Raw genomic sequence first — 27,413 nt, 5'->3', positions numbered from 1 at the left:
GTATTAACAGTATTAAGATTAATAGCAGTATTACGGTAGTATTAACAGTATTAAGATTAATAGCAGTATTATGGAAGTATTAACAGTATTAAGATTAATAGCAGTATTACAGTAGTATTAACAGTATTAGCAGTATCACGGTAGTATTAACAGTATTAAGATTAATAGCAATATTACGGTAGTATTAACAGTATTAAGATTAATAGCAGTATTATGGTAGTATTAACAGTATTAAGATTAATAGCAGTATTATGGTAGTATTAACAGTATTAAGATTAATAGCAGTATTATGGTAGTATTAACAGTATTAAGATTAATAGCAGTATTATGGTAGTATTAACAGTATTAGCAGTATCACGGTAGTATTAACAGTATTAAGATTAATAGCAGTATCACGGTAGTATTAACAGTATTAAGATTAATAGCAGTATCACGGTAGTATTAACAGTATTAAGATTAATAGCAGTATTATGGTAGTATTAACAGTATTAAGATTAATAGCAGTATTATGGAAGTATTAACAGTATTAAGATTAATAGCAGTATCACGGTAGTATTAACAGTATTAAGATTAATAGCAGTATCACGGTAGTATTAACAGTATTAAGATTAATAGCAGTATCACGGTAGTATTAACAGTATTAAGATTAATAGCAGTATTATGGTAGTATTAACAGTATTAAGATTAATAGCAGTATCACGGTAGTATTAACAGTATTAAGATTAATAGCAGTATTATGGTAGTATTAACAGTATTAAGATTAATAGCAGTATTATGGTAGTATTAACAGTATTAAGATTAATAGCAGTATTATGGTAGTATTAACAGTATTATATCTCGTGATATTTACTTGTTGAAGAGCTGCAGCAGCTGTGTCTTGTCCTCCATCACCTCCTGACACCAGGTGTGAGCCTTGGTGCTGTAGAACAGGTAGGTCCGACAACACAGTTGCTCCTTAAACACCGGCCAAAACGTTGGCTTCGGACCCAGAACCTCGAAACCGTGGACCCGAGTGTCGATACCTCCCTGTCAGAAGAAGGAGGGGTCAGTATTTAGAAGGGCGGGGTCAGTAGATAGAGAGGTGGGGTCAGTATACAGAGGGGTGGAGTCCATAGAGATGGTAGACTGACCTGCTGACATCTCTTGACCCTGATCTGGATGATGGACCAGAACCTGGTCATGTTCTCCAGCAGAACCACCCGACTGGCTGACGGAGTCACATTCACCTGGACGGGTTGTTCATAAATACATGTGGTCATTATTTTGTGTTTACATCATCACATCAAGTGATCCAGGCCAACTCTTCCTCCTTTAGAGAGGAGCAGGAGGAGGATTAGGATGAGGAGGAGGAGACTCACCGTATTCAGTTCAGTGTTGATGTTGGTCGGGTCGTCTCCTCCCAGGACCAAGACTCGGGCCGGCATGTAGCTCGAGTCCTCGCTGGCCACCTGGATGGCCAGTTGTCTACACACATGACAGGTTCATACTTTATCTTTCATATACCTGCAGTATACTCTCAGTATCTGTACTGTAGTAGGTATTAGTATCAGTGACGACCTGAGAGTACTCTCAGAGAACTGAATACTTCTACCTCAGATTAACTTCATGACCTGTGGTTTTGTCCACAGAGAAAGGAGGACGTACGCTGATGAACACAGAGTACATCCGCAGGTACTTGTGTTGACTATGTTTAGTAGTACTGTCAGTATCAATATCTGGTGGTATCTGCGGTATCTGGTACTACCTGATGTATCTGGTACTACCTTAAGTATCTGGTGGTATCTGTAGTATCTGGTACTACCTGTAGTATCTGGTGGTATCTGTAGTATCTGGTACTACCTGTAGTATCTGGTGGTATCTGTAGTATCTGGTACTACCTGATGTATCTGGTACTACCTTAAGTATCTGGTGGTATCTGTAGTATCTGGTGGTATCTGTAGTATCTGGTACTACATGTAGTATCTGGTGGTATCTGTAGTATCTGGTACTACCTGTAGTATCTGGGGGTATCTGTAGTATCTGGTGGTATCTGTAGTATCTGGTACTACCTGTAGTATCTGGTGGTATCTGGTACTACATGTAGTATCTGGTGGTATCTGTAGTATCTGGTACTACCTGTAGTATCTGGGGGTATCTGTAGTATCTGGTACTACCTGTAGTATCTGGTGGTATCTGGTACTACCTGTAGTATCTGGTGGTATCTGGTACTACCTGTAGTATCTGGTGGTATCTGTAGTATCTGGTACTACCTGTAGTATCTGGTGGTATCTGTAGTATCTGGTACTACCTGTAGTATCTGGTGGTATCTGGTACTACATGTAGTATCTGGTGGTATCTGTAGTATCTGGTACTACCTGTAGTATCTGGGGGTATCTGTAGTATCTGGTACTACCTGTAGTATCTGTAGTATCTGGTACTACCTGTAGTATCTGGTGGTATCTGGTACTACCTGTAGTATCTGGTGGTATCTGGTACTACCTGTAGTATCTGGTGGTATCTGTAGTATCTGGTACTACCTGTAGTATCTGGTGGTATCTGTAGTATCTGGTACTACCTGATGATGACTCCTTTGTGCATGTAGATGTTGATGAAGTGTGAGCCAGTGCAGCCGTTGGACTCCCAGTAGGTTTTGGGGTTCTTGTCGGTCAGCTTGTTCGCTCGATGGTGATTGGAGGAGACCTCCACCTTCTCCCAGCATTTGTCCTCCTTCAGCTCCACACTGGAGCCTGAACACACCACCAGTTAAACCAGTGACACCAGTGACACCAGTTATGAGGCGTTATCTTTAATCATGTTATTAAATGTATACAGACCTTGGCAGAGATTCCTGAGGAACACGTCAAAGAAGGGGATGTTGATTGGCTGATGGCTACGACGATGCTCCTCAATCTGACCCAACACCATCTGACAGGAAACAGGAAGTAGACCAGGTCAGATATCTAATGACAGGAAGTCAGACTGTAAACACCTCCAAATGACGGACCTGCGTCCACATGATGGAGAGAGTGGACGCTGCCTTCTATAGATGAAGCAACATGCCCAGCGTTCTTTTTCAGAGCGCCCTGGCTCTTTTCTGTGGTCGCTCAGAGCACTTCTTTATTAAAATCTCTGAACTCCTCAGAGCAGCGCTCATGATGTCACTGTTGCTCCTTGCTACTGTACGAAATGTCAGTCAGGAACCACCACGACGAATATAGCAAGTCTCATTGTTTGAGGGAAGATCGGCTGGCGGAGGTTGCTGCTAAGTGTTGTGCTTTGATCACCACACTGTTGTAAGCTGACAAGGTCACAGTGACGACAACATAATGCCTCTAGCCACAGCTATCACCGACACGGAGGCAGAAAAATATGTTTTGTAAGGTCACAGTGACCTTTGACCCTTGACGACCAAATTCTAATTAGTTTAGTCTTCAGACTAAGTGGTTGTTTGTGTCAAATTTAAAGAAATTCCTTCACGGCATTCCTAAGATATCACGTTCACAAGAATGAAACAGATGAGGTCAAAAAGACCTTTGACCACCAAATTCTAATCAGTTTATTCTTGAGCCCAAGTGGACGTTTGCATCAAATTTTAGGAAATGCCCTCAAGCTGTTCTTGAGATATCGTGTTCACAAGAATGAGACAGGTAAGGTCATGGCTAACTTGATCTATGACCACTGAAATCTAGTCAGTTCATCACTGAGCTCAAGTGAATGTTTGTGCCAAAATTTGAAGAAATTCCCTTGAGGTGTTCTTGATATCGTGATCACAAGGATGGGACAGATGGATAGAAGGACGGACATAATGCCTCCAGCCAGTTATCACCAGCTGGGAGGCATAAAAACAAGTTTTGTGAGGTCACAGTGACCTCGACCTCTGATCCACGATCACCAAAAAGTTATCAGTTCATTGTTGAGTCCAAGGGGACATTTGTGCCAAATTTGAGGAAACTCCCTCAAGCTGTTCTTATGATATTGTGTTCACAAGAATGTGATGGATGCAAGGTCACAGTGACCTTTGACTTTGACCTCCAAATTCTAATCAGTTTAATCTTCTGTTCAAGTGCAAGTTTGTTCGAAATTTGAGGAAACTCCCTCAAGCCCTTTTTGTGGTGACACATTAATGAGAATGAGTGGGATGCTAGGTCACAGTGACCTTTGACCTTTGGCGGCTATCCACAGTGCGGAGGGGAAAAAAAGAGGACCCTTCTTCTTCTATGATCTTTACACGTTCAGTAAACCGAATAATGTTTTTTAAATTGAGTCGCTGTGGTGTTGTCAGGAAGCCGTTTCCAGGCAGACTTGCTGCAGCAGTGGCGGCGTTGTGAAGAGTTAACGGTGTGTCCTGCATACCTGGATACATCCTGCGAGGACACTTGTGGTCATCTTCTTGTAGAGGCTGGCGTACTTCTCACAGTCAGTGATGAGGTCACGCAGCTCGGTGACCAGCAGCAGGTTGGTGCTGTGTTTGTCCAGAGCTTTCACCAGAGCCTCTTTGGTCCCCAGGCGACACATCACCACCGCGTAGTCTTTGTTCAGGGACGCCAGGCGGTACAGGAAGCGGATGAACAGCTGGACCACCTAAATGACGAATCACAGCAGGTCAAACGTTTGCATACAGAAAGTGTGTGTGTGTGTGCGCGCATGTGTGTACGTGCTGTGTACCGACCTCTCTGTCGTTGATGAAGGCCGTCATGGAGGACAGGCAGGGCTCGATGCTCTCGTGCCATGGCAGCATGTCCTCCTGGTAGTTATCCAGGAACTTGTTCAGGATCCTGCAGAGACAAACAGCCAATCAGACAAGCGGCTTCATCATCATCATCATCATCATCATCATCACCATGACACTGTGGGGGGTCAGTACCTGAGGATGGAGAGCTGGACGGCCCGGTCTGCTCGGTGCTGCTCCATCAGACGAACCAGGTCTTGATACGTATCTCGACTGTGGGTCACCTGACCAACCAATAATCACCAATATTTAACGACTGTATCCTGTGAGGTGGCTTCATCATATTCTGTGACATCATCATCATCATCATCATGTTTTAAAACTCCAGTGTGTCAGATTTAAATCATGGTTGTGTTCTGGTTCCCTCAGAATGAGACGTTTATTTACACAGGGAGCAGGTCCTCGTCTACAGAGATCAACATGTTGCACCACCATGTTTCTACAGTAGCCCAGAATGGACAAACCAAACACTGACTTTGTTTTGTTTGGTTTGACTTGGTTTGGTATGACTTGGTTTAGTTTGGTTTGGTCTGGTTCGACTTGGTTTGGTTTGGTCTGGCTGGACTTGGTTTGGTATGACTTGGCTCAGCATGGTTTGGTCTGGTTCGACTTGGTTTGGTATGACTTGGTTTAGTTTGGTTTGGTCTGGTTCGACTTGGTTTGGTTTGGTCTGGTTCGACTTGGTTTGGTTTGGTCTGGTTCGACTTGGTTTGGTATGACTTGGCTCAGCATGGTTTGGTCTGGTTCGACTTGGTTTGGTTTGGTCTGGCTCGACTTGGTTTGGTATGACTTGGTTTAGTTTGGTTTGGTCTGGTTCGACTTGGTTTGGTTTGGTCTGGTTCGACTTGGTTTAGTTTGGTTTGGTCTGGTTCGACTTGGTTTGGTTTGGTCTGGTTCGACTTGGTTTGGTTTGGTCTGGCTCGACTTGGTTTGGTATGACTTGGTTTAGTTTGGTTTGGTCTGGTTCGACTTGGTTTGGTTTGGTCTGGCTCGACTTGGTTTGGTATGACTTGGTTTAGTTTGGTTTGGTCTGGTTCGACTTGGTTTGGTATGACTTGGTTTAGTTTGGTTTGGTCTGGTTCGACTTGGTTTGGTTTGGTCTGGTTCGACTTGGTTTGGTATGACTTGGCTCAGCATGGTTTGGTCTGGTTCGACTTGGTTTGGTTTGGTCTGGCTCGACTTGGTTTGGTATGACTTGGCTCAGCATGGTTTGGTCTGGTTCGACTTGGTTTGGTATGACTTGGTTTAGTTTGGTTTGGTCTGGTTCGACTTGATTTGGTTTGGTCTGGTTCGACTTGGGTTGGTTTGGTCTGATTCAACTTGGTTTGGTATGACTTGGTTTAGTCTGGTTCGACTTGGTTTGGTTTGGTCTGGTTCGACTTGGTTTGGTATGACTTGGTTTAGTTTGGTTTGGTCTGGTTCGACTTGGTTTGGTATGACTTGGTTTAGTTTGGTTTGGTCTGGTTCGACTTGGTTTGGTTTGGTCTGGTTCGACTTGGTTTGGTTTGGTCTGGCTCGACTTGGTTTGGTATGACTTGGCTCAGCATGGTTTGGTCTGGTTCGACTTGGTTTGGTATGACTTGGTTTAGTTTGGTTTGGTCTGGTTCGACTTGGTTTGGTTTGGTCTGGTTCGACTTGGTTTGGTTTGGTCTGGTTCAACTTGGTTTGGTATGACTTGGTTTAGTTTGGTTTGGTCTGGTTCGACTTGGTTTGGTTTGGTTTGGTTCGACTTGGTTTGATATGACTTGGTTTAGTTTGGTTTGGTCTGGTTCGACTTGGTTTGGTATGACTTGGTTTAGTTTGGTTTGGTCTGGTTCGACTTGGTTTGGTTTGGTTTGGTCTGGTTCGACTTGGTTTGGTATGACTTGGCTCAGCATGGTTTGGGCCGTCAGCCCAGTGCAGCAGGTATTTGTGTCTCCATAAATCCACTAATTCGGTGATGAACACATTTCACTTCCTGTAGACTCTTAACAATAAAAGTCTCCTGTTACTCTGATATGCAAAAACTTTTATTGTGAAGCAGCAGGATGAGGATGAGTTTTCAGCTGATGGTGAAGATCAGACATTAACTCAGATATGTGAGGTCACAACAGGATGCAGGAGAGAAGTTTAACTCCAAGCTACACAGATCCAGAGTCATTTGGCATGGCTGAAGTGACAGTGTTAAAGGTCTATATATGGTTGTGACTGTGACACACTGGAGCTCTGATGAATCACAGGTGAGTCACAGGTGACAGGTATACTCTGTACCTGACTGCGCTGGTCCTCCAGCTGAGAGGTGTCGTCACACAGCAGCTGCTCCAGAGTCTGGATCACCTCCTTAGTGGCCGTCAGCTCTTTCAGACTCACCACCAACATCTGCAGCTCCGTGTCCTTCAGGTCCAGCTGCTCACGACTCTCTGATGACACACACACACACACACACACACACACACACACACACACCCACACACACACAGGACAGACAAAGCTTCAGTCCCACAGACAGGATGGACTGTACTGACGTCAACATTAAGCTCTATGTTGGTGAGTTTACAGCTTCATCACCATGGAGTCATGTGATCCGGGGGGGGGGGGTACCTTTGCTCTCCAGCTTGTGCACCATGGAGATGTGGTTGAGGGCGATGATGGCGAGCATGGTCTCAGCTCTGGACAGAGTCAGACACTTCTTGAGGACGGCGGTGACATCGGCGGCCACCAGCTGCTCCGCCAGGCTCTTGTGGTTGGAGATGAGCATGATGATGACCAGCAGGCCGTTTCTCACCGACAGCATGCAGCTGCACACAGAAAACCGCTGTCAGTAACAGGAACCTTCAGAGGAAGTCAACACCTGAACCAGCGACAGGAAGTTACCCTTTAGTCTGCAGCATGAGGTCAACGGCAGCGGGGATAGCTCCCAACAGGCCCTTGGAGCCTTCGGGCGTGGCCGAGCCAATGCTGGCGAAGATCTCCAACATCATCTGAGTGCCAGACTCAGACAGCGGGAGGCTGCTGCCGACACTGCGCAGGTCGTGTTTACTGGCTCCGGTGATGACCTTCAGAGTCTGACACAAACAACAACAACAGATCACACAGGACGGCCATCTTAAAACTGTGACATCATGGTTTTACAGATTAATGACAGGGGGAGTCTGTGATGTCACAGCCTGTGATGTCACAGATCCTCAGATCATTTGCAGCTGTTTAACAAAGCTGCAGCATGTAGCTGCATCCATCTGAGGACAGTGGATGTGAGGGGTGTGTCTTACTGCGAGCGCCAGCTGCTGGACGTGAGTGATGGCGGAGAACTCTTGCATGCAGGACAGGACAGCTTTGACTCCGCCCTCGGTGGCAAAGGAAACCCTCCACTCGTATTTGAGCATTAGGAGGTGGGTGAGTCTGAGCGTGCTGACCACCAGGTCTTTGGAGGACGAGCCCAGCAGCTCCACCAGCAGCTTCAGCACCTTGTCCCTGATGGAGGACACACAGAAGACACATCATCACACAGTGAACCTCACACATTCAGGGACACACATCGTCATCTGCTCTCCCAGCTCCCCTGAACTACACTCTGGCTCTGTGTATCTCCTGGAACACTCCACACTCTATCCTGGGATACACCACACCTATATGTTGTCTCTGGCTCTGTGTATTTCCTGGAGCGGTCCACTGATGATGGCGTCTCACCGTATGGTCTGAGCCGAGTCGCTCCTCATGGAGTTCTTCTCCTGTGCTCCCTTCTCCTCCAGCAGCCTGGTGATGAAGAGGACGGCGGCCAGCTGCTGGGCGTGGTCTGAGGACGCCCCGCCCTTCTTCAGGATGTCCACCACCTCCCCCAGCTTCTCCAGCACCGTCTTCTTCCCCTGGACCCGCGGGTTGTTGAACACTGCAGGGAGGACAGACAAATGGACTCTGACTCTGATGTTACTGTCCACCTGAAGGGACACAGAGTCCCTGTGGACACCTGTCCCCATCTCCCACCTTTCATCTTGTCCTCCAGGTCTTCGGGGTATTTGCTGTCGTCCTCTGACGGCAGCTCGTTCTCCGTCTCCGGGCTGCCACAGCCTGAGTCAGGAGGAAGTTCCTTCTTTGCCTTCTTAGAGACAGAGCCCAACGCAGAGGAAGAGGAGGCCAAGGCTGACGATGAAGAGGAGGAGTTTGGTCCCCCTCCTCCTCCTCCCCCTCCTCCTCCTCCTCCCCCTCCTCCTGCCAAGTTGGACGAACCCAGAGAGCCTTCAGCTGGAAACAAACAGTCACAGACATGGAGACAGATTTAGAAACTCAGACACATGTCTTGTGCGTCCTGACAGAGACACATGTCCTGTGCGTCCTCACCCAGCAGCTCTTCGTCCTCCAGACTTCCTCCTCCTCTCCTCAGGTAGTGTTTGCAGAAGGTGTGTGAACACAGCAGGTCACTGAGACACGACGACGGCAGCTTCTGCTTCAGGTAGTGAAGCAGCTTCTTCGCCACGTCTCCGGGGACAGACAGACCAATCAGAGACAAGTCGTCCAACTCCGTCTCCTGTGGGACAGACAGACAGGTGTGAGTGAATAGTTTTTTACCCATCATGCCCCTGGGTGGGTGTGTGTGTCTCACCTGGTCGTCCAGGCTCTGCAGCAGGATGCTGTTGACTTCCTGTTGCTGCTTGAGCTCCAGCTTCTTGATGAAGAAGAGGATCTCCCACCACTCGGCCCGGCTCAGGGCCAGCGGCTCCCTCTGCAGACCCTCCGACAGGTAGGGCAGAGAGTACAGCCCTCCGGGCGGCTTGGAGAAGAACGTCTGACTCACTGTGGGAGCAGAGACACAAACAGGGTCACCTGACCTGAGCTGAGGGACAGGTGGAGGCGTCAGGTGTGATGGGATCTTACCCGCGGTGAGTTTGAGAGTCTCCGTCAGGGTGGAGGCCTTCTCCTGCGTCTCCTTCTCAGCCTGACTGCTGCTGCCGCTGCCCAGGATCTCCACCATGTGCCAGTGGACCCAGTACGTCCTGGACAGGGAGTTCCAGTACACCTGAACGCAGTACACACACACACACACACACACACACAGGACACATCACACAATGCTGTCCTCCAGACTCAACAGGTCCAGGGACGTTATCAGGGGGACGCCATGTTGGATTTTATGTTGCTATGTAACAACTGATTAGTCCAATAACTGATGTCCATATATCCATTGTTTCCCTCCTGATGTCACTGATCATCATCATCATCAGCAGCAGCAGGTCTCTGCTGTAGTGAGTTAAGTTTTGATCTTAACGAATTTTTCATATGATACTAAAAATCTTTTTTTTAGTATTATTGTTAACGAGACACAGCCTGATCCTGATCCCGATCCTGATCCCGATCCTGATCCTGATCCTCCCAACATGTTTTGGACAAACTGAAGACTTGGTCCGGATCAAAATCAGGACCAGATTACATGATCTGATCATTTTGTTTCTCCTGAACAACCTGTTTTTAAGATTTGATCCAATCAGATCAGGTTTCTCTGAACACCTGACTCCTCTGCTTTAACCAGCAGGAGGCGCTGCAGGCTGACAGGAGTCACTCACCAACATGTCACAGTAATAATGATTAGAAGCTATAGTGATCTCGGCTCACTGTGCTGACGTGTCTGTGTGAGTCTTTGTATCGACGCCATGTTTCCTCACCTGAACAGGTGGCGAGCCGTCGTTGCTGTAGCGGAACTCTCCCTCGTCTCCGGAGCTCACCTCCTCGTAGTCCTCCAGCATGCGGACCATCATGCCGCTCTTCAGGTTGTCCTGGACGTACTCCACGTAGGCCGAGCGGCTGGCGAAGTCAGAGCGTGTTTTATATCCATTTCCAGTCTTCTTTTTTGGTGGCGTGGCGGCGGCAGGAGCGGCTACAGCAGAGGTGGCGGTGAGGACGACAGGGGAGGCGCAGAAACGGGGCTGGAAGATGGATCTGAGGACGGGGCGGGATGCCTCCTCCCCCAGCTCCTCCCCACAAGCCCCGCCCCCACCTGGATGGTGGGCGGAGCCGTCGGGAGGCTGGCGGTTGCGGTCCCAGCCCATCACACGGACCAGCTCCGAGATGAGGTTGGCCATGGCCATGGTGAAGTCGAACTCTCGCTGGACGCGGAGGTGCTCTGCCTGGTGGGCGGCGCTGGAGGAGGAGGCGGGGGAGGGGCTGGCATCCTGTCTGTCAGAGTTAGACTCCGCCCCCGCCGTGTTAAGTTTGTCCATCAGTGACGTCACACACAGGTAGCGCTTCACCAGAGAGAAAAGCAGCTTCCCAGGAATCTGAGCACACACACCACACACACCACACACACCACAAACACACACACACACACACACACATAATTAGTAATCAACAACAGCACATAAACAACACATAAACAATCAGTACTCAATAATCAATAATTATAATAATAATAACAATAATAAAAAGACAATAATAATAATAAAAATAGAAAATAATGAAATACGATAACGTGAAAAATATTATTAATCAATATCACTGATTATTATTTGATTCATTTAATCAACATTAACATTAATATATAATAAAAACTGCAGCAACAACAATAGTAAATAATTATAACAATAAAAATGTTACTAATTATTTCAATATTAATGATCAACGATAATATTAATAAACTTCATTAATTTAAACTTGTTTATGTGAATATATATTTAAATATCTGTAGACAAACATTTTGTGAAAGAAAACATCACAAATTATAACACAAACAGAAACCAGCTGACACAGTGTGTGTGTGTGTGTGTGTGTGTGTGTGTGTACCTGCGGCAGGTGAATCCCCTCGAAGGAGATGCCGTGCTCCTCTGACGACGTGGTCTCAGCAAACAGCTCCAGCAGAGTGTAGCGGTTATCAAAGTCCATGTGCTGCTCGATGCCGTCCTGCTGACTGAGGGACAGCAGGACATACGCACGACTTCCTGCACAGGGGACAGGAGGACAGGAGGACAGGAGGACAGGAGGACAAACGTTAATGTTCAGCCCTGCTACTTATCCAAAATAAATAACTGTCCCTTAGATATCATTCTGCCAAATTCTTAAAGGAGGTTTTTCATTGTGTTGGGTCAAGTGTCCTCGTCTCTACTAACTCCAGTCTTAGTTCAGGGTCTGTCCCAGCTGCCTTCAAACACGCTGTGGTTAGGCCCCTCCTACACAGTCCCATCTGGACCCCTCTGTGCTGTCCCACTTTAGACCTGCCTCCCATTTGCCTTTTCTTTCTCAGGTGTGAAACGTCGGTTCATCTGTTCACCACGCATCATAAATCTGAGACCACCGACTGAACACTGGTCAGCTGACAGACAGGATGTTATCATCACCGTGGGTCGGTGGGTCCTCAGCAGTATGTGTGTGTGTGACGTGTCATCATCTGTTGTAACCATGACAACAGGTGGCCACCTGCAGGTTGTTCTCTGTCTCCACGCGTCACATTCAAACACCTGAAACGTTTATTTCTTCTGATCTAACACACACATCCTGCTCAGAAGAAGACTCAAAGCTGGTGAACAAACTGCAGCCTCACTCTGTCCCTGTCTGTCCCTCTGTCTGTCTGTCTGTCCCTCTGTCTGTCTGTCCGTCTGTCCGTCTAGCTGAGCCTGGTGGTTTCACTTTTCCCTCAGTAGTGACTGCAGGGTGTAGTGACAGACTGAACTTCCTGTGTGATAAAGTTCAGAGTGTGATTCAGCTGAATGACCACATTCCTCCGCTCCAACAGGAAAACAAAGCTGCCTTGATGATGATGATGATGATGACATCATTTCCTGCTGTAGAGGAGACAGTCCTGGCCTCTGTCTGAATGTCACTGACTTCCTGTTTGGTCCGTCAGAATCAGTGGGCTTTATACCTGCGGCTGAACGACCTCCACTGACCTGATGTTCGCCTGACAGACCAAACACAGACGGCAGAGTGCCGCCATTTTAACAACAATGGCCAGTGAGCCTGAACCGACGTATATCTGTTAACTTCCTGTCGGCTCTACAGTGATGTCACATCCACCTCTGACCTGAGTCACCTGTTAACTTCCTGCCGGCTCTACAGTGATAGCTGCAGTCGGAGGAATGACGTGTCCAGGTTGTCCATCTGTACGTCCCATCCTTGTAAACACAGTATCTCAAGAACACCTCAGGGGAATTTCTTCAAATTTGGCACAAACGTCCACTTGGACTCACGGATGACCCGATTAGATTTCAGTGGCCACAGGTCAAAGGTCAAAGTCACTGTGGCCTTGTCTTTCTCATTTGTGTGAATGCAATATCTCAAGAACACCATGAGGGAATGTCTTCAAATTTGGCACAAACATGGCAAATTGTGGTCATGTTGCAGTTAAGATAGAGTCAGAGCTACTTTAAGGGTTTTTCTTTTTTAAAACCATAAATACTTAAGTCAATATTTTAATGAAACCTTAAGGAGAAGACTTAAGGGTCTTTGTGCAATTGATTTTGTCTTGAGGAAGCCTTAACAAGGACTCTAAGGAAAATCTTAACTTAAGGTGTTTTGTGCAACGGGCCTCTGATGTTTGTCTACAAAGTGTTAAACAGCCCCGCCCCGTCTGACATCACTGAGCTCCTCCCCTCATATCACACTGTGAGAGACCTGAGACTATCCAACCCCAGGCTTGTGTCTGTCCCCAGCTCCAGGACCAACAATGACAGGTAATCATTACTCTGTTATTTTACTGTTCTTAGACTTTTCTGTTTCTCTGCTTCCTTTTGTTTTTGCTGTGAGATCAGCTCTGTTTGTCTCTAAACTGCAGTAGAAATAAAGTTCACTGGCTCACTGTGAACCACCACCATCATCATCATCATCATCATCATCAACCCTGCTGGGCTGTGACTCATGTCATTAACGCGCGACTGTGCAGGACGTGTTAGTGACAGGCAGGACCGTCTCCTCCATGACTCAGCATGTTTTACAAACATAACTTCACTGCTTCACTCATCACACAGAATAAACTGTGACATATCAAGCTGCTCTCAGATCAGATCTGAGGGCGACACCTGAGCAGCAGGCTCCGCCCCCTCTGTCTCGCTGACATCCCATTGGTTTAAAATTCAAATGATCTCTGACTGAACGTCCAACAGATTCTTTTTATGAACTCTGGTTTGTTCTCTGGAAACTCAGTCAGAGTGTGTGTGTGTGTGTGTGTGTGTGTGTGTGTGTGTGTGTGAGACCGCAGCCCAGATGACTCATGGGAAAAACTTTCAGCTGCTCCCCTCCCAGGATTTTTCTCCACATGTGACCAAAAAAAAAAAAAAGAAGAAACCTCTCTGTTTGTTTCTGAATTATTGAAACTGTAAAAAGAGTTTGGGCTTCACACACACACACACACACACACACAGAGGAAGAATGAGACAGAGAAGAAGAAGAGGAAGTAGTGAGGGATGGCAGACGTTAAGGGTTTTACAGAGTCACTCTGTTCACAGCTTTTTATCAGATAGCAACATGTTTGAGTCTTTATCATGTTGACCAGCAGCCGGCTCAGTGTGTCCTCATCAGACGTGTCACACCACATCACACCAACCTGACAACTAAAACTATTCTCTGATCAACCCTGCAGTCTGATTGGTCAGTAGAGGACGGTCACTCTGGTTTTATGTAACCTCTGTTCATACATCAGTAAACTACAACTATAAAATGAAAGAGAAAAAAATAACTTCATTCACTGGGCCGACTGCCGGCAACTTTTAAGGTGGAACGTTAACTTGTAATGTTACTCAATGCATGAGTTGATGACGTGAATCCATCAGCACACCTTAAATTTCACTGTGACAACTTTGACCATCACTTTAGTTTTTATATGACACACACTTTTAGTAATGACTTTAAAAATATAGATTAATTTGGAGCGGATTATGTGAAGGTCATATATTCTAATCCTCACTTCCTGTGGGCTACAGCAACACTAAACCCCTGAGCTTGCCTGAGAAGGACTAAATGCACAAAGCTGCTATTTTTAAATATCCCATGGAGAGAGACTCTCACTGCAGCCTGTTCTATTTTGTTGTGAAAATGTGGGCGTGCAGCCTCGTTCTGTGGACGATAAACCAGGTGCAGACTTCCATCTGTGTCACCGCTGATGAGGAAATACAGCGAGTGCTGGACGGAGCAGTGAGTGACAACAACCCCGCCCACATTTAAGAGGACTGTCTGAACACACCGAGGGTCTAGGTACCATGTCTGAAGGCTTACTGCTGGTTCCAAACTCAAAGTGTTTGGTGGAAACAAGGCTTCAGTTGTAGCTTCTTAAAATCTGAATGAGGATAGTGATAGTGAGATACCGGCTCCAGTGATGAAACAAAACCAGCATCAGATGGACTGGATTCATAATCAATACGCCACAATAATATAAATAACCAGCGCCAATTCATCAGTCAATGAGAATGTGTGTGAGTGGGCGGGGCTTAAGCACATACAGCCAGCAGCAGCAGCAGCAGCGACCCACCGTCTGACACCGGCACACTGTGAGGATGGAAACAGAGGGCCCGGCAGGGACTGAGCACCTGCTACAACAAGCCAACACGCCAAGGTGGTATTCTTGAGATATCGTGTTCATCCTGAAAACAGGATGCGTCTGTCTGGCCTCAGCTGTTGTTGGCATGGAGACATAAAAGCCTGAGACGTGTCCAGTTCATCACTGCTGAGCAGATGGGAGCTTTAAATTATCACGATAAAACGTACTGAAACTAATATTTATGTGACACAAAAACGCAGCTTATATTTTGGCCTGTAAATAAAGTTGCTTAGCTGGTGGATTTTTCCATCACCCACGACTGGCTCTGGGCCAGAAACAAAACAGTTCCAGTGTGGCACCAGTTCTTTGCTGGACTCGAAGAACAAACCACATATGTCACGGGGGAGGGGGTGGGGTTATTGAGACCAACAACAATAAACAAGGCCACGTGAAGCGCCATTTTTGAAAAAAAACAGCGAGGAGTGAAGCCATGGATGCATCAAAGCAACAGTAGTCCATCGAGGAAACAAGCTGTCTCCTTGCCTTATGGTCGTCAGCAAAGGTTCAAAACAAACTCGAGGGAGCTTCATGAACCAAGTTGGTATTTATCCAAATACAGCGTGAGATGGCTGCTGCAGGATACGAGAGGACCGTCGACCAGATCAGCAAAAAACTTAAAAAGCTTAAAAAAAAAAAAAAAAAAAAAAAAAAAAAAAAGATTACTGGGACCAAAAGAAGGACCTCAGCCGAAGTGGCAACGGGCGGTCAAGGAGAAATCTGCATTTCGATGTCTTGGACTCGATCCTTGGAGACAGGCCGGCATGCCAAGTGACCGGAGCTCTAAACTCAGCCACTGCAATGCAAAACCATCGCCTTGGTGGACGAAAGCGTAACGCTGCCACAAACGGAACCATGTAAGTTTCTTTTCGAACATTTTCGCCTCGCATACAGTTGTTTAGTGTTACCAGTTTCTTCAGATAACAGCTGTGTCCCAATTTAGGGCGGGTCCTAAATTGGGACACAGCTATTGTTTGTGATGTCTGCTTGGCTTAAAGTTAACTGATCAACAGGTTAGCCTTGCTAACATTAGCTAGCCTTAGCAAGTTACTTAGCCATGGGCTCAACTACCAGCCCCACTGTCAGTTGGCTAAACATTGTACAATGTGTACTGGATATCGTATCCTCACAGGTTCACGTCCAGCAGTGTGAACACGCTGCTGCTCTGATATCAGACATGATGAGGGTCACATGACCAACCAGGTGATCTGCCATTCTGTATAAAAAGATTCGAACGCAGAATGAGGGGACAAAGTTGTCTCAGCTTTAAACCCGTAACGCAGGTAGAGACACCAAATCTTGTCTGTGTTTGTGACAGCTGACAGGTCGGGATCATGGATGAGACAGGTGTGACATTTTGACGACGCACTGTGTACGACCGACCACAGGAGAGTTAAAAAAAGGTTACTGTTAGCTGTTAGCAGTTAGCGGCAAGCAGCTAACTCAAAGAGAAAGAACAGCAGCTGTTAGCAGTTAGCAGCTAAAGAAGAAGAAGAAGAAGAAGAGCAGCAGCAGCAGCTGTTATTAAACTTAATATGTTCTCCTGCTGTCTGCAGGTGCAGAGAGTTACTTCCTCTGACGCAGGCACAGATCGTACGTGCTGATTGGCCGTCGGCTCTTTGCGGTGCATTCAGGTGCAATCATTTGGCCAAGACACGGCGGCGTGAGGTGATGCAGCAGTCTGCCTTTGTAGTTGGGAGTTCTCTGATGTCTGTTTGGTGAGTTTCACATCTTTACAGTAAGACTGAGATTACAGCTGGTTAGCTTAGCTTAGCTTAGCATAAAGACTGGAAACAGAGGGAAACTGTTAACTTAGCATGTTTCATCTGACCACAAACCAAACTTCTATCAGCAACAAAGTGTTTCCCCCAAAACGTTGAACTGCTCCTTTCACCAGGGCTGAAGCATCAGTGCTGTTGCTATGGTAACCTGCAGCGTCATAAACCCTGATTTTAACAGACAGCTGCCAGCCAATCAGGGCACAGCATTCCACCAGGTGGTGTTATAAACGAAGTTAGTGCTTACCTGCATCATGTGAGGCGAGCGCTCGCAGCATCTTCCCGGCGCTGCGTCTCGTCTGCGTCTCCTTGTTACACAGCAGCTCCATCAGCAGGTTGAGGGCGCCCGTCTCCTTGAAGACGCCGACCAGTGAGCCGATGCTGGCGTAGGCGCTCAGCACATGGATGGTGTGCGTGATGCTGATGGAGAAGTCGCTCTTCTTGGCCATCTGCTTCCTGGCTCGCCGTACCAGGTTCTTCACATCCTCCTTCATGTCTGACAGCTCCACCTCGTCAAATGTGACGTCTGCCGGAAACTCAGCGCCGCTCCTCTGACCACCATCTGATGACTCGCCCTGCTGCGCCTCCTGCTGCAGGGGCCGCTGTGAGTCCGTCTTCCTCTTCCCCAGCAGGGTGGGGCAGTTGGCGTACACGTCCTCCGTTGACATCCACATCAGGATGTTCTCCGGTTTGCTCTCTCCTGACGTGGAGCCACCGGAGCCGTCCACCCCGGAGCTGCCGCCACCCGTTCCGCCCGCCTCACTGGCTCCGCCTCCAGAGCTAGAGCCGTCGTCGATGGTGACGAGGCACCAGCGGATCAGGTACTCCGTCTGGCCCTCGTGGTTGCGGCGCTGGCGGATCAGCTCCTCTGGATACGCCTGCAGTCTCGGGCCCAGCTGGACCAGCAGGTTCCCATTGCGGCGTTCGCCCACCATGGTCTCTGAGGACAGGTCATGTGATCAGGACACATTGTTAGAGGTCAGAACAGGAAACAGGAAGTCATCACATTTTAGACAAGATTAAACCACAGTTATTAAAACATGCAGTGTCAGAAAAGAAGGACGACAGTATCAGCGGCATCATCAGTGACATCATCACAGTCAAACATCAGATTATTCAGCTTTGGGGCGTCGGTGGCTTAGTGGTAGAGCAGGCGCCCCATGTACATGGCTGTTGACGCAGCGGCCCGGGTTCAACTCCAGCCTGTGGCCCTTTGCTGCATGTCACTCCCTCTCTCTCCCCCTTTCATGCTTGTCTGTCCTATCAAATAAAGGCTAAAAATGCCCAAAAAATATCTTTAACAAAAAAAAAAAAAAAAAAAAAAAAAAGAACATTCAGCTTCGTCAGGACGTGTGCTTTTATTTTTCAGATTAATAAAGTTCACCCTTTACGAATTATTCTGCGTTTTTTGGACATTTTTCCCAACTGAAGTCGAAATTCAAACCTGACACAAACTCAAGCATCTTCATCTGCTCGTTTATGGAGGTATTTTTGTGTCTTTTTGTTGCGATCATATAAAACTGTTTTGAGAGCATATTTCTTGAACTGCAACCAAAAATCAAGTTTGTAATTAAAAACATATGATAAGTTTGCTTATAAACCAGTCCTCTTGGGCTTGCGAGTTAAAGTTTTGCTTGCAAGTTCAACTGCACTTAATGGGCGGGGCCTACGCTGATGGATGAGAGAAGAGTTTCTATTGGTGGGTTTGATGTGGCTCCATACATACAGAGCGGGCTACACCCACGATTCCCTCTCTCCCACTGGAAACGCTTGACAGTCGGCATCACTGCTACACCCCGGGGCATCGACGGTACTGACCATTACACCGTCAAATAGTTCTGCCCTGGTTAAACAAAAGAAATCTACGTGCACCAGTTCAAACAAAACATTCTTGCTATTATTAGGCCTAGTCCACACCGACCCGTGTACTTCTGTAACCGTCTATTATTCTATGCGATTTGGCCTTTTGGCCACACGCAACCGCACTTTTGGGGCCCTGAAACCGCATTTCTTTGAAACCGGAGTCCAGGGTGAAGTTTTTGGAAGACTCCGGTGCCAGTGGTTGCGTGTAGATAGGATAACCACAGTATTTTATTAACTGTCGCGCTTGTTTGACTTCAGAGCGACAGTAAATACCTCTTTTCTAAAAGTTTACTAACTGCTAGAATCCCACATCCTGTGTTAAATACAATGTGTCTTAACTATATTTACAATGAAGCTTGATTCTGCACTCTGCACTTAGCCCGTATGTGAATGTTTACCGTTGCTATGGCAACAAGTGACAGCTGACGTTAGCGTCAGTTAGCTTAGCTCAATCGTCCGACAAACAATAACCCATAAAAATATAATTCAACATATCTAAACAAAATCAACAGCAGCTACCAACCGTTACAGTCCTTACAGCCTTAGATAATGTGTTGTCACAGGTTAGAGTGTCAAAATTAAAGTAATGACAGCTTAAATCCCCGAGGACCTACGCTAGCATTAGTGACGGTTGCATCCACTCGTATGCAGTTACCTTGTGTTACAGTTCCCTCAAACAATATCACAAAGCACAACTATATAACTATATACTTTTGCTGGTCTTCAGTAGCTAGCTACCCCAACTACACTACCACGAGAGCAGCGACGGGCCTGCCAACGGCGGTCCGACCCGGCCGGATCCAGAAACTCCGTTGGCAGGCCCGTCGCTGCTCTCGTGGTAGTGTAGTTGATCGTTCAGGCGCCTCTGCTGCTGAATTTGGTCGCGTTACTTTTGTGGATCGGGTTGTTTTTATTTTCTGCACTTCCCTATTCTGGTATTGACTCTGACTTCTGATTGGTTAAAATGGCCTTTCCGTTGTGACATCGCCACCTGCTGCTTTGGCATGTGTATCATATTTTTTTATCACACCACTCGTGTGGACTATTTTGTTTTGGAAACCGGAGCCCAAAAAACTTCGGTTTCAGAACTGATTTTCGCCACAGCTCCCGCACTGAATTCCCCGTGAACTCCAGAACTCCCATGTTGCTTTGCAAGCATACTAGGCTGATGAGTAGAATTTAAGAAACAGGCTAAATGACATGATGTTGCGCACTCTTAGTGTGTGTTTAATGTGCGTTTAATGTGCGTTTAGTGTGCGTTTAATGTGCATTTAATGTGCATTTAATGTGCGTTTAGTGTGAGTTTAGTGTGAGTTTAGTGTGAGTTTAATGTGCGTTTAATGTGCGTTTAATGTGCGCTTAGTGTGCGTTTAGTGTGCGTTTAATGTGCGTTTAATGTGCGTTTAGTGTGCGTTTAGTGCGCGTTTAGTGCGTGTTTAGTGTGCGTTTAGTGTGCGTTTAGTGTGCGTTTAATGCGTGTTTAGTGTGCGTTTAATGTGCGTTTAGTGTGCGTTTAATGCGCATTTAGTGTGCGTTTAATGTGAGTTTAGTGTGCGTTTAATGCGCGTTTAGTGTGCGTTTAATGTGAGTTTAGTGTGCGTTTAATGCGTGTTTAGTGTGCGTTTAATGTGCGTTTAGTGTGCGTTTAATGCGCGTTTAGTGTGCGTTTAATGCGCGTTTAGTGTGCGTTTAATGTGAGTTTAGTGTGCGTTTAATGCGCGTTTAGTGTGCGTTTAATGTGACTTTAGTGTGCGTTTAGTGTGCGTTTAGTGCGTGTTTAGTGTGCGTTTAGTGTGCGTTTAATGCGTGTTTAGTGTGCGTTTAATGTGCGTTTAGTGTACGTTTAATGCGCGTTTAGTGTGCGTTTAATGTGATTTTAGTGTGCGTTTAATGTGAGTTTAGTGTGCGTTTAGTGTGCGTTTAGTGTGAGTTCAATGTGCGTTAAACTTTACGGCACTTCACAGAAACCTCTGCCGCCCCCTAGTGTTTTGGAGGTGTAACTGCAGAGTGACACAGGCAGGTCTGAGTGTTCACAGTGTAGGGTCTACATAAAGCTGATGCACAAGTTTGAATCCTGCTTTAGTACCAATGAGCCTTAAAGGACTGAGAACAGAACTTGAAACAATGTGTACCTGTCCAGGAGGAACGGAGCTGCTCAGGTGAGACTCTGCGTCAGGTCACATTTGTTTAAATGCTGTAGATAAGCAAATGTACACGGCGTTATAACCGTCACTTTTCATACCAGGGTTTACTTTACTACCTCTGTAACCCCCGTCTGAGGGCTGAGCCGAGTACTGTAATGAAACGAGTCTCAGGTGCAGATAAGAGACTTGTTACGAGCATCATACGAGTCAATGTGTCTTTATCTGAACTCATGATGAAGGAACATGTTTCATCTGCTACTCCTGTGATAAAAACTATCTGAAGCTCAGTGCTGAGGCTGATGTGTAAATACTACTTCTCTCATTGGTAGCTCTTTCAATTTAAACTCCACCCACTTCTTACATAAGCCCCGTCCACTATGAGAACATGGGATCTTGTCTCTGTGCTGCAGTCCGCTGAAGATTTACAAATCATCACACTCTTTACTTTTAATAAATCTGGGTTATATTTTATATCAATAATCTAATTCTGTAAAGTAACTGAAGCTGTCAGATACATGTAGTGCAGTACAAGTATTTATCTCTGAGGTGCAGAGGAGGAGTAACATAACACTGAGATACTCAAGTACAGTACAAGTACACATTTCTTCAGTTCTTCTAATTCAGCACAGTGTCGGCAATATTTTTGTGTGGTAACATCACATCGTCACACGGTGTCAAGTATCCATTTCTTTATTACATAAATTATTAACAACACAAATTTAACTTAATGCCTGGTTCACACCACATGACATCACTGTCCCTTCTAACAGTCCCTATGTCAGATTACGCCATCGTGGACTCATATGCGACAGACATGACACACTGCACCACGGTCCACAACAGTCATCACTGGTCGCCTTTCACGACATGTGTGATGTCATCAGGTTATTCTTGTCCTATTGCTATTATTATTATTATTATTATTATTATTATTATTATTATTATCTCAGTCACTGTGTCTGTTCATGTCCCAGCTGACCTGTTACTGTGGTAACGTAACACTGTCACCAGATGGGCGGAGCTACATTCATGCATGGAAACATTAGCTCCTTTTACACTGCCAGATTGTCGGCGAATGTTGGGCCGTTTTGCCGCCAAGCTGCGAGCGTTTAGACACAGAGCCAGATTGGCGAGTTGATCCGAGGTGCCCAATTTTCCACCTCGTAGGGTAGACATATTGGAGGAACCCTTTTGGTCCACTGCAACAGGAGGGGCTGTTGATGACTTGTGGGAGGAGCTGTTGATGACTTGTGGGAGGAGCTGTTGATGACTTGTGGGAGGAGCTGTTGATGACGCCGCACGTGCGAGCCACTGGTGGTGGATAAACAGGAAACAGCTGATAGCAGGAATTAGCGAGCAGCTAGTAGCAAGAGGGAAACACAAACCTGACAGACACTGTAAAGATGAGCAACTGGGGAGACAAGGAATTGTGCGCCCTCCTTGTCCTCGCAAACGAAGAGGCCATTAACCGTCAGATGACGGGGACGGTGAAGAACGGGCCGACTTACGAGAGAATCGCCGAAGGACTGACCAGCCGCGGCTTCCCTCCCACGTCACTGTTTACGTCACACGCTGAGCTACACGTTTTGTTACTTGCTCACGCCCCCCATTGCCCCGAAAAAGGCACATTCTGTATAAACAAAAGTAGGTAGGCGGCATTTTGCTGCACTCCCCGATTTTGTTTTTATACTGCCTGGGCTGTTGTTGTCCTACAGTTTCCATGGCAACAGATCGGTCTGTGTTCCTATTGGTCAAAGTGACGGCTGTGACAGGAGAAGAAAATCAAACATGCGAGACTTTCTGTTGGGACATCATGAGGCGTCTCAGACGTGGCGTCAGTTGTCGTCTACTATGACACACTACACCAGATGAGACGATGGATTATCGTATACGACACGTGTCGTTAACAATCTGAGCCGACACCGCACGACGCTGCGTCGCGCTGTAACCAGGCTGATATGGTGCCTGCTGTAACAATGTAATCAGACTGAAGACTTGATCAGGTCGTCATTACAATACTCAGCATACTGTAACTTATCTAATGTCACTGTAATAATGTCTCGTGACTTCAGTGTCGTGATGATATCGTATTGTGATTCACATCTCTAGTAGCGTAACGCTGAGATACTCAAGTACAGTAATAGAGGATGTAATCTATTACATTCCATCACTGATCAATACTGTGCTGTTTCTCTGGATAATTAAGGACAGATGAAATGATTGATCATCAGTTATTGATTGATTCTGAGCCGCAGTGTTTATCCCTGCTGCCTCTCAGTGTGACTTTAAACTTTTATTTTCACTTCCTGTTCCTCGGCACGTCCCGGTATCGGTGTTTTGTTTTCTCTGAAACACGAGCTGCTGCTGACAGTTAGCTTCACCTGGGCTCAGTCTAATACCTGAAGACACTCACTAACCACCGCTACTTAGCCGCCACCGCTCACTCTACCGTGCTGACATCAAAACAACTTTATAGATCAGACTCTACGTCACCGGTTTCTGACATTGCGTCGCTTTTGTTGCTGTTGCCGGTTTGCTAACGGCTGTGGAGTTGTCTCGTGTCAGTAATTAGCCCAGCCCCATGATGTTGTAACGTTAGCTAACCACAGCTGCTAACGTTAGCGCTGCTGTGTGGTTTAAATCAACGTTATCAGATCACTTGTGTTCACTTGATCACCCCTGTAGTTTCTTTATCTCGTTAGCTAGCGAGCTAACCGGCTCACAGGACCGACCGTTACTGATAGTTAGCCATATGCACGCTGTACTGTAACGTTACAGTACGGTAGGACGTCACACCAAAGGCCCTTTGGAAATTACCAGATTTAAGATTTCATCGATTATAAAGAAAGATCATTTGAAGTTTGGACATTATTAAACAGCATAACATGATACCACAGAACCTTCTGGTAAATTCGGCGCGTACACATTACCTAACAAACTGTATTTATCTGAATAAAAGACAACTTGTACACTTTGGAGTAACTGTCACATTCTGTCAAACCAAAGTCCCTGTCGAAATCTCCAAATTTAAGCTTCCATCGATTATGAGCCGAGATAAATTAAACTTTAAACGTCATTAAACAACATTACACGACTCCATAGCTCCTTCTGGTAAATTCGGCATGCACACACTTCTTAACAAACTGTATTAATATGAATAAAAGACAACTTGTGTACTTTGGAGTAACTGTCACGTTCTTCATTCTGATGCTATTCAACGGGGCAATAATGTTGAAAAAAAAAAAACGAGCAAAACAGCTTTTAAAGTTGCCTGTCTGCCGCAGTACCTGCTGTTTGATCGGTTATATGTTGGCCGAATTGAAGAGTGTGTCCAGTGTACACGTTAAACATGTCAGATGAAATGTTCTGGGTGACATATTGCGGTTAATGTGAGTAATTGTGCTTAATGGGCGTGTTTCGAAACGCAGTTTGGTGTCTGATCTCTGACGGGACATTTCGGCGCTGACACTGTCTACAGTACCGATGGATGTCACGCTGAGGAGCCGAGGTGGGCCTGCCCAGATATCCGCTCAGGTCAGCCAGGAGAGCGGCTCCGCTGACGGCTCCACGCCAGGTGAGTCCGGCTTACCTGCCGTGTCACAGACGTTCCCCTTCGGATGTGTCTTTCCCCTGAAGCGCTGTTTTCTCTTCCGCCCTAACGTGTCGTTGCCCAGCCTGCTGGTGTTTGTTTTGTCGCTGTCCACCGGAGGTCCGTGCTGCTGTTGGATGCGCATTTGCGCACTGTGACAGGGGCAGCATCAGGGTTGCTTCTTCTTCTACGGTTACAGCTCAGATTTCTTCTTCTGGGTGTTTATTTGCAGCTCGCAAACTGTCGTGGCATCAGCATCTCGCCCCCTGCTGGATGGGAGGGTACAGACGCCTCGTTAAACCATCGGAGAAGAAAATAAAATAATTAAAATTAAATGAAATCAAATACATGATTAAGATAAAATACATCAATAAAATAAAATAACGTGATTAAAGTAAAACTAAATTAAATTAAATTAAATCCATGAGTAAATAAAACAAAACAAATAACATAAAATAAAATTAAAATACGAAAATACAATAAATAATTTAAAATAAAATACATTAAAACAAATAAAACAACATAAAATAAAATTAAATAAAATACAAAAATACAATAAATAATTTAAAATAAAATACATTAAAACAAACAAAATAACATAAAATAAAAATAAATAAATAAGGTGAATAGTTGTTTTTTATGAGAGAGGTAAAATTTCAGAACAAGCAAAAACAAATGGTTTAATTGTTTTAATTGGAGACACTACAGGTGAAAAGGATACACATTTTAACAGATAAATATCACAATAAAACTTTCCCACTTGACTTACATGAAGACAATTACTCTTGGTACGGCACATTTTCTGAAGAATTATCTAATTAAACACACTGATTTTCATTCATCTCTATTCTTGATTCATTTTGTTGAAACAGGTTACAACGTGCAATGCAACACTTCACACACTTCACGCACCAGGGTGCTGCACAGTTACATCTCCAACTGTGATGACCAACATAGAGGGGCACATTAATAACATTATTATCATTAATAATATTATGAAAATGCCTGAAAAAAAATCAAAAATTATTATTAAAAAGTTTATTAAAAATGTTACTTAAATGTCCCCAAAATACAAATAAAATGGCCGAAAAATGTTGTTAGAATGTCATAAAAATATTAGTAAAATGTCTGGAAAAATGTTTAATAACAAGTCAGGAAAAAAGTTAATATCCATAAAATCACAATAAGATGTCTCGAAATATGTTGATAAAATGTCCGAAAAATATTATTTAAATGTCTTAAAAAAATGGTAATAAAATGTCAGAAAATGTTTAATAAAAAGTCAGGAAAAAAGATATTAAAATATCCGAAAAACATCAATAAAATGCCTCAGAAAATGGTAATAAAATGTCAGAAAAAATGTTGATAAATCTCCGAAAATTATGAAAAAAAAAGGTCTGAAATTATGTTGATAAAATGTCTGGAAAATATTATATAAATGTCTAAAATAAAGGCAATAAAATGTCAGAAAAAGAAATGCTGATAAAACGCCCAAAATGTTTTAATAAAAAGTCAGGAAAAAGTTGGTAAAATGCCCAAAAACTATCAATAAAATGTCTAAAAATATGTTGATTAAAATGTCATATTTAAATGTCAGAAAGAATATTGATAAAATGTCTGAGAGACGGACGGAGTGACTTTTCTCACAAATGTGTACAGTTTTTCTTGACGTGTTCAGGATTAAATCAAATTTCTGACTCAAAGTTTCGACTCAAATCTACTCAACGGTTCTTTTAACCTGCTGAGGTAATTTTAGGTTTGAATGTGTGTGAGAGGTTATTTTGGTTCAGAAACTACTGTCATCATAAATGAATATTATCTCTCACATTTCCAGCCAAAAAAACAAAAACAAAAAAAAAACAACATCAATTTTGGATCAGTGCTGAAAACTGAACTCAACTTTATTTATAGAGCACTTTAAAAACAACAACAGCTGAGACAAAGTGCTGTACATAAACATAAAAACATAAGACATAAAACAAACAATTAAAAACAATAAAAACACTAAAACAATAAAATAAAGCAAAACAATGGGGCGTCGGTGGCTTAGTGGATAGAGCAGGCGCCCCATGTACAAGGCTGTTGCCACAGCAGCCCGGGCTCAACTCCGGCCTGTGGCCCCCTGCTGCATCTCTCTCTCTCTCTCTCTCTCTCTCTCTCTCTCTCTCTCTCCTTCACACTTGACTGTCCTGTCAGTTAAAAGCTAAAATGCCCCAAAATATATCTTTAAAAAAAAAGACATGAAATTGAAATTCTACTTAAGTACAAGTAAAGCTACCCTTCTAAAAATCTACTCAAGTAAAAGTAAAAAGCAGTTTGTTTAAATGTACTTAAAGTAGAAGTTACTTAGTTACTTCCAGCAGCTTGACGGGGGTCACTCCTGTGCAGCGCAGAAATGGTCCAGAGTCATAAATCTTGATGAACCATAGAATTCAATTAAATGTAGGGCTGCACAATATCATTAGAGCGTCACCATGGCGATGTGTTCTTGTGCAACAGTCACAGTGTGAGACTCACAGTATAAGTTCATCATATCAATATGATATTAGTCAAAGGCAATATGCCAAACTTATTTTGCTGTTTAATACTTTAGGTTGTGAAGTTCTCAGTTTCCAGCACAGTTTGATTGTAAAATGTGTATTAATAATAATAATAATACATTTTATTTGAAAGCGCCTTTCGGGACACCCAAGGTCACTGTACAGAAAATATAAAAACAAAGATATAAAATACAAGATAAAAGACAACAAACAATAAAAAGGGAGGGGGACTGTGTGAAGCAGTTTAGAGAGAGTAAGCAAGTCTGAACAGATGAGTTTTGAGTTTAGATTTGAAGATGGGC

General features: G+C 44.9%; 1 protein-coding gene across 6 annotated transcripts in view; it reads right to left on the bottom strand.

The window, feature by feature from the left end:
- The window catches only part of cul9 (cullin 9), a 57,135-nt gene extending 32,381 nt beyond the window's left edge, over positions 1-24,754 (bottom strand). For 4 of the 6 annotated variants that reach the window (XM_078160969.1, XM_078160972.1, XM_078160970.1 and 1 more), the window contains exons 1-21: positions 24,572-24,753; positions 17,223-17,915; positions 11,459-11,613; positions 10,342-10,953; positions 9,557-9,698; positions 9,285-9,475; positions 9,023-9,209; positions 8,669-8,926; positions 8,375-8,573; positions 7,957-8,158; positions 7,562-7,752; positions 7,289-7,485; positions 6,959-7,107; positions 4,844-4,932; positions 4,649-4,754; positions 4,333-4,560; positions 2,814-2,904; positions 2,555-2,726; positions 1,359-1,464; positions 1,131-1,226; positions 851-1,026 (exon numbers count right to left, since the gene is read on the bottom strand). In XM_078160969.1, coding sequence (XP_078017095.1) covers positions 851-1,026; positions 1,131-1,226; positions 1,359-1,464; positions 2,555-2,726; positions 2,814-2,904; positions 4,333-4,560; positions 4,649-4,754; positions 4,844-4,932; positions 6,959-7,107; positions 7,289-7,485; positions 7,562-7,752; positions 7,957-8,158; positions 8,375-8,573; positions 8,669-8,926; positions 9,023-9,209; positions 9,285-9,475; positions 9,557-9,698; positions 10,342-10,953; positions 11,459-11,613; positions 17,223-17,915; positions 24,572-24,716 — 4,385 coding nt within the window. In that variant the 5' untranslated portion in view covers positions 24,717-24,753. Of the gene's footprint in view, positions 1-850; positions 1,027-1,130; positions 1,227-1,358; positions 1,465-2,554; positions 2,727-2,813; positions 2,905-4,332; positions 4,561-4,648; positions 4,755-4,843; positions 4,933-6,958; positions 7,108-7,288; positions 7,486-7,561; positions 7,753-7,956; positions 8,159-8,374; positions 8,574-8,668; positions 8,927-9,022; positions 9,210-9,284; positions 9,699-10,341; positions 10,954-11,458; positions 11,614-17,222; positions 17,916-24,571 lie in introns of all 6 variants that reach the window. The other 2 variants (XM_078160973.1, XM_078160968.1) reach the window with 2 other exon arrangements.
- Between the last annotated feature and the right edge of the window lie 2,659 nt (positions 24,755-27,413).

This window comes from Epinephelus lanceolatus, chromosome 17 (assembly GCF_041903045.1).
Source record: "Epinephelus lanceolatus isolate andai-2023 chromosome 17, ASM4190304v1, whole genome shotgun sequence".
In the NCBI taxonomy this organism is placed as follows: domain Eukaryota; kingdom Metazoa; phylum Chordata; class Actinopteri; order Perciformes; family Serranidae; genus Epinephelus; species Epinephelus lanceolatus.
The sequence above is the reverse complement of the archived record's forward strand: the minus strand, read 5'-3'. Positions and strand labels throughout refer to the sequence as shown.